We start from the raw sequence: 13,217 nt of genomic DNA on the forward strand, positions 1-13,217 counted from the left end.
CTAAATCTGGGGGCCTGTAAGTCTGCTGCTGGGATAAAGTAACTGGATTGAGGGAATCCAATCTAAAAAGGGCATTTATAAGAGCAACTTGTAGTTTTTTTGGATTGTCTCTTCATTTTTATATATACTGCAATATGTGTGCACACTCGATCCGTGCAGCTGAGCAGGTCTCCAGTCATCCTGGTTAACCCTTGCCACTGGACCAAAACCTAGCTCTGTCAAGCCCGTGTGGTGGCTGATGTGCAACGGTCACCACACGCTAAAAAAATCCACGCACAGTCATCTTCCACCCCCTCAACTGGAGTTCAGGACTGGAACATCGGATCCTTCATTGAAACATCTGTGAACTCATGTGGAAGCAAGTCATCCTCGTTCGAGAGACCCTCTATGATACGTGTAGTGTATATATATTTATACGTATCACAATTACTGGATATAACTGAAATTATGCTACAATCGCAAACTAATTTTCAGACATAGCATACAGGACAACAGATTATCTAGGAAATGATTTACATGCGTAATGCACAGCATGTTCTGAAGTAGAAACTAATAAGGGGTTGAGCGGTAATGTCATCTCAATCCTCAGAGGTGATACTACATCTGATCAAATTGCTTGTGGTTTTGATATCTGAACTCTTGTTTGCTCTTATATACCTGCTATCTAATATCTATCTCACTACATGTTGCACAAAGTTCGTAAATAGTGTGAGCTCACCACATCTAGATCATTCTTCCATAGAAATCTATGATTCCCCTTCCCCCGATTACAACAGCCAGCTATTTCTTGAATGACTCAGTTTTTTTTGCTTCCACTGTCCTACATGGAAGATCATTCGAGGTATTGATCACTCATTATGTGAATACGTCCTTTGAATAGTTGCAGTGAATCGAGTACTCGTACATTTGGACTTTTTTTTAAATAAGTTTTTTTTTAATTCATGATTTTTTTTAAAGTTAGAATAGTTATGTAGATAAGAGAAATTATGCTTCTCAATTTACTGTTTATGATACATGCTTGGCAGATAATTGTCATTTTACAGGCTGGCCCAAAACTGTTCAGAGCCTTTTTGATTATCACTCAACCATTGAATATTGTAAGATCAGGCTGATTGTCAGAGTCAAGTCACAGAATTATACAGCACAGGCCATTCTGCCCTTTGTTCCTACGCCAGCACTTTCAAAGAGCTGTCCAATTAGTCCCACTTCCCTGCTCTTTCTCCGTAGCCCTGCAAAGTTTTCCTTTTCAGGTATTTATTTAATTCCCTTAAGTTACTATTGAATCTGCTTCCACCTCCCTTTCAGGCAATGAGTTCCAGATCATCATAATCCACTGCATTAATAAAAAATGTCTCCTTGCCTCCCTTATGACCCTGTTTCTAATGACCTTAAACCTGTGTCCTCTGGTTACTGACCCTCTTGCCAGTGGAAACAGATCCTCCCTAGTTACACTCACAATCCCTCATAATTTTGTACACTTCTGTTAAATCACCCTTTAACTTCTCTGCTCTAAAGAGAACTGTTGTGTATGAAATGATACAATGAACTCTGTACTGTGAGCCAGTGACTAGGTTTAACCTGGTCGGTCTTTAATAGCTTCTAGAAGTGAAGATACAAAGGAGAAGTTCAGGTTATATACCGGGCCCAGCACAAGTGTACCTATGACCCTAGGACCTCCGACAGTAGTGCCCCCCCTGTTAGTGGGAAGACTTTATGTACATACATTACAAGAACAATCTCAGTTTCTCTTATAACCTTCATGTAACCAGTCCCTCATCAACCCAATTTTAGATGGCAAATATGGATAGGGCATTTTCAAGATTGTATGGGTAGACATAATGTTTCAAATGAATCTCAATCAGTTTACTGTTTCAATGTAAACCCTGCAATGTTGAATTTTGTTATAAATTGAGTCTCCATTTCTGTTAGCTCATTTTGTTGAGGAGGAGCTTCCTGCAATTACTGAACCAATTGAGGATGTGAGTGGCTTGACTGCACTGTTGAACGAGTTTGAGAAGAAAAATGTGAATCCCGTTTCTGCTCTACATCTATTTTGCAATCGCAGAGGATGCCATCTGCATTTCCAAGAGGTGGAGAATTCAGGTATTCAAGTGAATATATTAAAGTTTTTGTTAGACATAGCCTTTCAAAGAGGAATTTATATTTGTGTTTTTTTCTTTTGGGTCTGTTCGCTGTGTGCACCATGGTCTTGATGATGCTATCTGTAACCAGCTATTAGGTTTACGGTGATGTAGGATAACTTCTTCATATTTTCCCCTCCTTTGGTAACTTGCCCTGTGGAAAAATCACACACAGATACACAATAAATATAGATACTATATTTATAACACCCCTTGGTATGAGTGGACCAATCCATTGAACCATAGCGCTATAAACCTGCTGGCCTTTTATGCTTACCGTGGTCAATTAATTTCTCATCCAAAACCTCAAAGGGATGCAAAGTGAATTGGCTACAGCAAACTGGATAAACTGTTGGTGGGTGAGCATACAGACACACTTAAAGTATATCCAAGTTTGCTGGTGACACCAAGTTAAGTGGCACAGCAAATAATGTAGATGGGAGCACAAAGTTGCAAAGGGACATTGAAAGATTAATTGAATGGGCAAAATTATGGCAGATGCCGAGTTCAGTGTGGGGATGTGTGAAGTCATCAACTTTCGACCCAAGAAAGATGGATCAGAGTACTGTCCAAATGGTGAGAAGCTAGGAACTGTGGGGGTGCAGAAAGATTTAGAGGCCCAAGTACAGAGATCACGAAAACTAGTGGGCAGGAGCAAAAAAAATAATCAAAAAGACCAATGGAATGTTAGCCTTTTTCCTTAAGGGGGCTGTAATACAAAGGATTGGAAGTTATGCTACTTTGTATAAAGCTATAGTTAGACCACAGCTGGAGTATTCAAAAAAGTATTTGGTACAATACAAAACCAGTACATACCACTAAAAGACAAAGGCTCCAGTTGTCTAGTTAAGCAACCATGGTCAACAAATGAGGCAAGAGAAGAGAAGGCTAGCTAAAAGAAAAGGTGAAAACAAATGCAAGGAAAAGTGGAAATGCAGCCGACTGGAAGAACTACAAAAAGCAACAACTGGATACACAGAAAGTAATGAGGTACAGAAAGACAATATGAATAAAAATCTTGAAAGATAGCAGCTAACACTTTTTATAAATGTATTAAGAGAAATAGTGATAATGGGGAATATAAACCCACCAATGACAGATGGAGGAGGTGAGACTATAATGGTCAATAGGAAATGGCAGACTTTTTAAATTGTAACCATTTTCACAGTGCAGAGAATAAATAGCAGTACAATAGGAGTGTTTGCTAGTGCTGTTGGGGAGGAGTTAAACTAATATGGCAGGGGGATGGGAACCAGTGCAGGGAGACTGATGGAGACAGAAGGAAAAGACAGAAAGGAGATGAGTAAAAGTGGAGGGCAGAGAAACCCAAGGTAAAAAACAAAAAGGGCCACTGTACAGCAAAATTCTAAAGGGTCAAAGTGTAATAAAAAGGCAAGCATGAAAGCTCGGTGCCTCAATGCGAGGAGTATTCGGAACCCAGGAGAGGGCTCTGAGCTAGTTAGAGTGGGTGAGAGCTCAGATGAACAGGACCCCAAGAAAGAATGCAGGAAGCAACAGAGCAGAGTAGCACTGGGGTAAGTGAAAACCACAAGGTGATAGGAAGGGACAATATGTATGAATATAAAGGGGCTGCAGGAGGGGTCAAAACTAAAAATCATGGTTTAAAAATTAATATTAAAACACTCTACCTAAACGCACGCAGCATTCGAAATAAAGTAAATGAGTTGACGGCACAAATTATTACAAATGGGTATGATTTGGTGGCCATTACAGAAACGTGGTTGCAGGGTGGCCAAGACTGGGAATTAAACATACAGGGGTATATTACAATTTGGAAAGATAGACAAGAAGGGAAAGGAGGTGGGGTAGCTCTGTTAATAAAGGATGATATCAGGGCAGTTTTGAGAGATGATATTGGCTCTAGTGAACAAAATGTTGAATCATTGTGGGTGGAGATTAAAGATAGTAAGGGGAAAAAGTCAGTGGTGGGTGTAGTTTATAGGCCCCCAAATAATAACTTCACGGTGGGGCGGACAATAATCAAGGCAATAATGGAGGCATGTGAAAAAGGAACGGCAGTAATCATAGGGGATTTTAACCGACATATTGATTGGTCAAATCAAATCGCACTGGGTAGCCTTGAGGAGGAATTCATAGAATGTATACGGGATTGTTTCTTAGAACAGTATGTTACAGAACCTACAAGGGAGCAAGCTATCTTAGATTTGGTCCTGTGTAATGAGACAGGAATAGTAAACGATCTCCTAGTAAAAGATCCTCTCGGAATGAGTGATCACAATATGGTTGAATTTATAATACAGATTGAGGGTGAGGAAGTAGTGTCTCAAACGAGCGTACTATGCTTAAACAAAGGGGACTACAGTGGGATGAGGGCAGAGTTGGCTAAAGTAGACTGGAAACACAGACTAAACGGTGGCACAATTGAGGAACAGTGGAGGACTTTTAAGGAGCTCTTTCATAGTGCTCAACAAAAATATATTCCAGTGACAAAGAAGGACGATAAGAGAAGGGATAAGAGAAGGGATAACCAGCCGTGGATAACCAAGGAAATAAAGGAGAGTATCAAATTAAAAACCAATGCGTATAAGGTGGCCAAGGTTAGTGGGAAACTAGAAGATTGGGACAATTTTAAACGACAGCAAAGAATGTCTAAGAAAGCAATAAAGAAAGGAAAGATAGATTACGGAAGTAAACTTGCGCAAAACATAAAAACAGATAGTAAAAGCTTTTACCGATATATAAAACGGAAAAGAGTGACTAAAGTAAATGTTGGTCCCTTAGAAGATGAGAAGTGGGATTTAATAATGGGAAATGTGGAAATGGCTGAGACCGTAAACAATTATTTTGCTTCGGTCTTCACAGTGGAAGACACAAAAACCATGCCAAAAATTGCTGGTCATGGGAATGTGGGAAGAGAGGACCTTGAGATAATCACTATCACTAGGGGGGTAGTGCTGGATAGGCTAATGGGACTCGAGGTAGACAAGTCCCCTGGTCCGGATGAAATGCATCCCAGGGTATTAAAAGAGATGGCGGAAGTTATAGCAGATGCATTTGTTATAATCTACCAAAATCTCTGGACTCTGGGGAGGTACCAGCGGATTGGAAAGCAGTTAATGTAACGCCTCTGTTTTTAAAAAAAAAAGGGGGCAGACAAAAGGCAGGTAACTATAGGCCGGTTAGTTTAACATCTGTAGTGGGGAAAATGCTTGAAGCTATCATTAAGGAAGAAATAGCGGGACATCTAGATAGGAATAGTGCAATCAAGTAATCGCAACATGGATTCATGAAGGGGAAATCATGTTTAACTAATTTACTGGAATTCTTTGAGGATATAACGAGCATGGTGGATAGAGGTGTACCGATGGATGTGGTGTATTTAGATTTCCAAAAGGCATTCAATAAGGTGCCACACAAAAGATTACTGCAGAAGATAAAGGTACGTGGAGTCAGAGGAAATGTATTAGCCAGCCAATTCTCGATCCATGCTAACAGAAAGCAGAGAGTCGGGATAAATGGGTCCTTTTTCGGGTTGGAAATCGGTGGTTAGTGGTGTGCCACAGGGATCGGTGCTGGGACCACAACTGTTTACAATATACATAGATGACCTGGAAGAGGGGAGAGAGTGTAGTGCTGATGACACAAAGATTAGTGGGAAAGCTGGTTGTGTAGAGGACACAGAGAGGCTGCAAAGAGATTTAGATAGGTTAAGCGAATGGGCTAAGGTTTGGCAGATGGAATACAATGTCAGAAAGTGTGAGGTCATCCACCTTGGGGGAAAAAAACAAAAAAAGGGAATAGATGGTCTGCACCTGTTCCTAATTCTTATGTTATGTTACAAGGGAACCTAAAATAAGTAATTGAGCTCAATTTTCCCCAATTATCTGCGCCATTTTTTTGGTGTGTAATGTTTTTTTTGGAGTTTATAAAAAATCTCCCAGTTTCCCCAAAGCATAATTCACTTGGGTACGATTTTTTTGCATCATAGTTTTATAACCTGGTGTCTATGCCAGTTTTTTACATTTAAGCAAGTTTGGCTAATATACATTTTTCCTCGGAGGGCGTATGTGACCACTCTCTCAAAACCTTCTGGACACTTAACAAAAATCAGTGCTCATTACAAATTTGGCACAGAAAGATGTCATTGTTTTAGCCAAAGTTTTGGAGGGAGTGAAGAAGGCAGAGAATATGCATCATAAATCTTTATTTTTTCAAAGTCAAAAGGGAAAGTTGGAAGTGTAATGCAATTCTTCAATTTTTGATTTATTTTTTTCCAAAGTACCACCCCACCACTGAACCTCCTCACCAGGCTTGAGGGTCGGAGCGTCGGCCGGCAGAATCGCTCCCTCGCCTTGGCAGTGGCTCGGGGCTCGGCTTCAAAAGAAGTCCGGAGGGGTGGAAGCCGAGTCAGGGGCAGAATCGCTCCCTCGCCAGTGTCCGAGTGAGGGAGCAATTCTGCCGGCCGACCCTCGGGCCCAGTGAGGAGAGGTTCGGTAGTGTGGTGGTACTTTGAAAGAAAATTCAAGAATTGCATTACACTTTGTTGCCCCAAATGTCGTCTTTGAATGCCTAACTTCCCATTGTAAGCAAGCCTATTGCGCATGCGCAGACCAGTGTGTGGTCCATACTAGGACATCCACCTTGGAGAGAGGGAAGAAGAGGTGCGAGTGCTTTGTTTTGAGGTTGTTGCAAAGCTACAATTTAATTATGGGGGCAATATTGACAATGCCATATCTCATGCAAGCCTTCTGCATGATGGTGCTGCGGAGGAGAAGATTAATTAGACAGCATCATCTGAGGATCCTCAGAACACATAGGATGATGGGCAGGAGGCCTTAGCCACATCGGGTATATCGAGACAGGCGTTCATACCTGCACCTGTGTGAGAAGGCTGCGTTTCCGCAAAGAATTTATAACTGAGATCTGTGAGTTAATAAAAGCAGACCTGCACCCTAGAAGCGTCAGGAAGACTGCTTTGTCAGTTGAAGTAAAGGTTACAGCTGCACTTTCATTTTATGCATCTGGATCATTCCAGGCCACAACTGGGTATGTGTGCACCATTTCTCAACATGCAACACACATCTGCATTCGACAGGTGACTGCTGCACTATATGCTCGGAGGAATGACTATATAAAGTTCCCCATGACCGCCCAGGCAATGCGTGACAGGGCTGTGGGCTTCTCCAGGATTGTTGGCTTTCCCAAGGTACGGGGCTGCATTGATTGTACCCACATTGCCTTGCGAGCACCTTTTGGAGGATTCTGAGATATACAGGAACCGAAAAGGCTTCCACTCCATGCAGCTGATCTGTGACGACATGCATTGCATCATGGCAGTTGATGTGCAATACCCTGGGAGCACCCATGATGCTTTCATCCTATGTGAGAGCGTTATATCTGCCATGTTTCAGCAGCAGCCAGAAGGACAGAGTGGCTGCTGGGGGACAAAGGATACGGCCGTGCCACCTGGCTCATGACACCCCTACGTGTAACCCGGACAGAAGCTGAGCGGGAATACAACATTGCGACGGAAGCTGAGAGGGAATACAACATTGCGACAGGTAACATAATAGAGAGGTCCTTTGTCATCTTGAAGCAGCGTTTTCGATGCCTGGGCCATTCCAGAGGCTACTTGCAATACTCCCCAGAGATTGTCGGTCAGTTCACTGTTGTCTGCTGCATGCTGTACAACTTAGCCATCATGAGGCAACAGCAGCTGGTAGTAAAAGACCCACCTGAGGTGAGAGTGCTTGATGATGAGGAGGATGATGCAGATGACGAGAGGACGAGGAAGCCATGCAACTACCTGAACCCGGAGCATGACATTGGAGGAGAGCAGGCTGTCGTGCCCCTTTAAAGATTGCACGAGCCTTGCACCAGCAGCTCATCCACGAACGCTTTGCTGCCTGAAGACTCAGCTGCATCTATTCAAAATGGACATGTTTATTGTTTGGACCTGTTCTGTTGTGTTAATAATGGAACAAATAATGTAAATGATGATTCTTTAGTTCAAAAAGTTGTCAATAATGGAACAAATAATGTAAATGATTCATTTATAATTTAAAATATATTTTAATCAAAATTTTAACACTTGTTTGTACTTAACTTTACTTTAATAAAAAATATCCTTGTATCAAACATTAAACTATTCAGATAAGCTCACTGACAAACTTTTAAACTTCTAAATTTACATTACTTACAAAAAACTTTTAAGTTGAGAACAGTTACAACAGTAATAACGACAATAACAACAACAACAGCAAACAAAGGTTGCACCCATCTCTCCTCCACCTTATTCGAAGACCACCCGCCACGTTTGGTTTTGGTGACTCCACCCATGCCTGCAGGCAGTGGTGCAGCATTTCTCGGGTTGGTACCAAGCTTATTCTTTCGAGCATCTCTGGTAATGCGCACTTGTTGGGGGGGGCATGGGAATGCGCACTTGTTGGGGGGGCATGGGCTGGCGGTAATGTGGAAGGCCCGGCTTGGGACTCTTCAGAGGTTGGTCTGGGGATTGGAGTGAGAGTGGCAATTGATTCCGTCAATGGCCGCGGGGTCTGGGCGTGTTCCCTTATTGCAGCAGCTACCTCCGACATTACCTCCTTCATGTGCCCTGCTAGCGTTTTCAACTACCTGTGACATTCCCTCCCTCATGTGCACCGGCAGTGTATCAGCTGCCTGCGACATTCCATCTCTAATGTGCCCGGACAGTGTTCCCATTTCTTGTGAGAGTGTTGTTATTTCTTCCAACAGTCCCGACACCTCATCACCCACCCAATCAATGCTGTCCAGGAGTGATCGCATAAGGTCAATGCTCTCCCCACTCATTGCCATCATCTGAACCACATCTGTTACATCCTGAATCTTAGGAGAATGCTGTTTAGCTCTCCTTCCCCATCTCACCCTGGGTGTGGCTCGCTGCACCCCACACCCCACTGGAACCTGCACCCTAGGACAGTGTGAAACCAGGAAATGTCCCAACACTTGCACCACTCAGGAAAGGGGCTGGCACCTCAATGGGCGGCACCAGCACCTCCTCCAAAGTGAATACTAGAGTGGGGATTTCATCCTCCTCCCCCCTCCCCTCACTCCCATGCTCTTGGTCTGTCTGGAAGATAGGATTAGAAGATGTTCTCCTCTTCAGGCTCGTCCGCGTCTGAATCTTCTGCATCAGCTTCGGCCTCGTTGGGATTGGCCTCAGGTTTTGTAAAATTTAACAGAACAGACAAATGGTTAGCAGCAGAGGAGGGGGCAGGGTGGCATGAGTCGGCTCACACAGCGCAGGCACATTTGAAGGACCATGATGAATGTTAGCACATTGCATCAACCGAAGCGTAGCAGATGGAGACATCCCCATGAACCGAAGCATGACTAGCCCACGCAGTACTTAACATTTAGCAAAGCCAGACTGGAATTTGCAGGACTTGCCCTCTCCCTTGTTGTGGTCCACGTCGGAACCAACGACATAGGTAGAACTAGGATTGAACTTCTGCTAAGAGAGTTGAGGACCCTGGGTGAGATGGGGATGGGGTCCAAATTAAAAAGCAGAACATCAAAGGCAACTTCTGGAAAGCAGAAACTCTGGAGTGTTACCTGAGCCATGCGCCAATTGATATGGGGATAAGCACATTAGATGGTTAAATGCGTGGCTCAAAGAGGCAGGGGTTTTGCTTCGTGGGAGACTGGCAGCATTACTGAGGAAAGAGTGAGTTGTTACGTTGGGACGGGCTACACTTAAACTGGGCTGGAACCAGTATCCTGGCGAATCGAATAACTAGGGCAGTATATACATGGCTTTAAACTAACGAGGGGAGGATTCAGGAAAGAGTAAATTTAAAAGCAGCAAGAGAAATGTCAAGGCTCTAGAGCAGAGCAGAGTTTTGGGTAAAAGTAAGCAGACTGGGTTAGGAAGGGACAGAGTAACAAAGGTAATGGGGCATCACTGACTAAGGTGACATCAGGGAAAAATAGAAAAAATCAAAGCTGAAGGCACTATATCTGTGCGCGAAACATTCGCAACAAAATAGATGAATTAATAGTGCATTCATGGAATGTGTACAAGATAGTTTTCTAGATCAGTATACTGAGGAGCCAACTAGGGAACAGGTTATTTTAGAACTAGTGTTGTGCAATGAGAAAGGGTTAATTAATAACCTTGTAGTAAAGGAGCCCTTGGAGAAGAGTGACCATAATGTGATGGAATTTTATCTTAAGTATGAAAGTGATTTAGTTAAATCTGAAACTAGGGTCTTAAATCTAAACAAAGCAAACTATGAAGGTACGAGGGGTGAGTTGGCTACAGTAGATTGGGAAACTACATTAAAAGGTATGACAATAGTCAAACAATGGCTAACATTTAAAGAATTAATACATAATTTACAGCAAATATACATTCCTTTTAAGGCACAAAAATCCCACAGGAAAAGTGGCCCAACCGTGGCTAACAGAAGTTAAAGATCATCTTAGATCAAAGGAAGAGGCTTATAATGTTGTAGAAAGAGCAGTAAGCCTGAGGGAGGATTGGGAGGATTTTAGAATTCAGCAGAGGACCAAGAAATTAAAGAAAGGGAAAATAGAATGACCATATACTAGTGAGAGACATAAAACAGACTAAAAACTTCTACAGGTATGTAATAAGGAAAAGATTAGCGAAAGTAAATGTGGGTCCTTTATAGGCTGAGACAGGAGAAATGATAATGGGGCATAAGGAAATAGCCGAGAAATTAAACAAATACTTTGTGTCTGTCTTCACGGAAGAAGATGCAAAAAAAACCTCCCGGAAATAGTGAAGAACCAAGGGTCTAGCAAGAATGAAGAACTGAAAAATAAATCAGTATTGGTAAGGAAATATTACTGGAGAAATTAATGGGACTTAAAGCTGATAAATCCCCTGGACCTGATAGCCTACATCCTAAGGTTTTGAAATAGGTGGATCATCATCATAGGCAGTCCCTCAGAATCGAGGAAGACTTGCTTCCATTCCTGAAGTGAGTTCTTTGGTAACTGAACAGTCCAATACGAGAGCCACAGTCTCTGTCACAGGTGGGACAGATAGTCGTTGAGGGAAGGGGGTGGGTGGAACTGGTTTGCCGCGCACTCTTTCCGCTGCCTGCACTTGATTTCTGCATGCTCTCGGCGATGAGACTCGAGGTGCTCAGCGCCCTCTCTGATGCACTTCCTCCACTTGGGGCGGTCGTGGACCAGGGACTCCCAGGTATCAGTGGGGATGTTGCATTTTATCAGGGAGGGTGTCCTTGTAGCGTTTTCGCTGCCCACCTTTGGCTCATTTGCCGTGAAGGAGCTCCGAGTAGAACACTTGCTTTGGGAGTCTCTTGTCTGGCAAGTGGACTATGTGGCCTGCCCAGCGGAACTGATCCGAGTGTGGTCAGCGCTTCAATGTTGGGAATGTTAGCCTGAATGAGGACGCTGATGTTGGTGCGTCTGTCCTCCTAGGGGATTTGTAGGATTTTTGCGGATACATCGTTGGTGATATTTCTCCAGCAACTTGAGGTGTCTACTGTACATGGTCTATGTCTCTGAGCCATACAAGAGGACAGGTATTACTACAGCCCTGTAGACCATGAGCTTGGTGACAGTTTTGAGGGCCTGGTCTTCAAACGCTCTTTTCCGAAGGCTGCACTGGAGGCGGTGTTGGATCTCATCGTCGATGCCTGCTCTTGTTGGCTCCAGAGATATGGGAAGTGGTCCATGTTGTCCAGGGCCTATAGAGATAGTGGATGCATTCCAAAGATTCTAGAACGGTTCTCGCGAATTGAAAGGTAGCAAGTGTAACCCTGCTATTTTAAGAAAGGAGGGAGAGAGAGAGAAAATGGGGAACTACATACCAGTTAGCCTGACATCAGTAGTAGGGAAAATGCTCGAATCTATTAATAGGATTGGGCAGAGTCAGCATGAATATATGAAAGGGAAATCATGTTTGACAAATCTGTTAGTTTTTTGAGCTTGTAACTACTAGAATAGCTTGTAACTACTAGAATAAATAATAAACCCATGAATGTGGTGTATTTGGATTTTCAGAAAGCATTCGATAAGGTGCTGGATAGGAGATTATTGAACAAAATTGGGATAATGAACTGGTGCGGATTGGGGATTGGTTAACAGACAGAAAACAGAGAGTAGGAATAAACTGGTCATTTTGGCACACTAACTAGTGGGGTACCGCAAGGATTGGTGCTTGGGTCCCAGCTATTCACAGTCTATATCAATGATTTGGATGAAGCGACCAAATACAATATATTCAAGTTTGCTGATGTTACAAAGCTAGGTGGGAATATAAATTGTGAGGTGGATGCAAAGAGGCTTCATGGGGATATAGACAGGCTAAGTGAGTGGGCAAGAACATGGCAAAGATAATATGAAGTGGAGAAATGTGAAGTTATCCACTTTGGTAGAAAAAATATAGAAAAACGGTGAGAGATTGGGAAATGTTAGTGTTCAGAGGGACCTGGGTGTCCTTGTACACGAATAACTGAAAGTTAACATGCAGGTACAGTAAGCAATTAAGAAAGCAAATGGTATGTTGGCCTTTATTACACGAGGATTTGAGTATAAGAGTGAAGACGTCTTACTGCAGTTATATAGGGTCCTGGTGAGACCACACCTGGAGTATTGTGTACAGTTTTGGTCTCCTTACCTAAGGAAGGTTCACCAGACTGATTCCTGGGATGGAGGGGATTGTTCTATGAGGAGAGATTGAGTAGACTAGGCCTATATTCTCTAGCATTTAAAAGAATGACAGGTGATCTAATTGAAACACACAACATTCTTTCAGGGCTTGACTCGGTAGATGCAGAGAAGATGTTTCCCCTGGCTGGGGAGTCGACAACCAGTCTCAGAATAAGGGGGCGGCTATTTAGGACTGAGATGAGGTGAAATTTCTTTACTCAGGGTGGTGAATCTTTGGAATTCTCTACCCCAGAGAGCTGTGGAGGCTCAGTCTTTGAGTATATACAGAGATTACTAGATTTTTGGATATTAAAGGAATCAAGGGATATGGGGTTAGTACAGGTAAGTGGAGTTGAGGTAGATAATTGAATGATGGAGCAGGCTCGAGGGGCCGAATGGCCTACTCCT

The 13,217-nt window shown here is 43.0% G+C and overlaps 1 protein-coding gene across 1 annotated transcript in view; it reads left to right on the forward strand.

Moving 5' to 3' along the window:
• The window catches only part of LOC139239237 (adenosine deaminase domain-containing protein 1-like), a 101,716-nt gene that overhangs the window by 5,663 nt on the left and 82,836 nt on the right, over positions 1-13,217 (forward strand). The window contains exon 3 of the mRNA XM_070867928.1: positions 1,930-2,103. Within this exon, the coding sequence (XP_070724029.1) occupies positions 1,930-2,103 (174 nt within the window). The remainder of the gene's footprint in view (positions 1-1,929; positions 2,104-13,217) is intronic.

The sequence above is a fragment of the Pristiophorus japonicus genome, chromosome 26, assembly GCF_044704955.1.
Source record: "Pristiophorus japonicus isolate sPriJap1 chromosome 26, sPriJap1.hap1, whole genome shotgun sequence".
Taxonomy (NCBI): Eukaryota; Metazoa; Chordata; class Chondrichthyes; family Pristiophoridae; genus Pristiophorus; species Pristiophorus japonicus.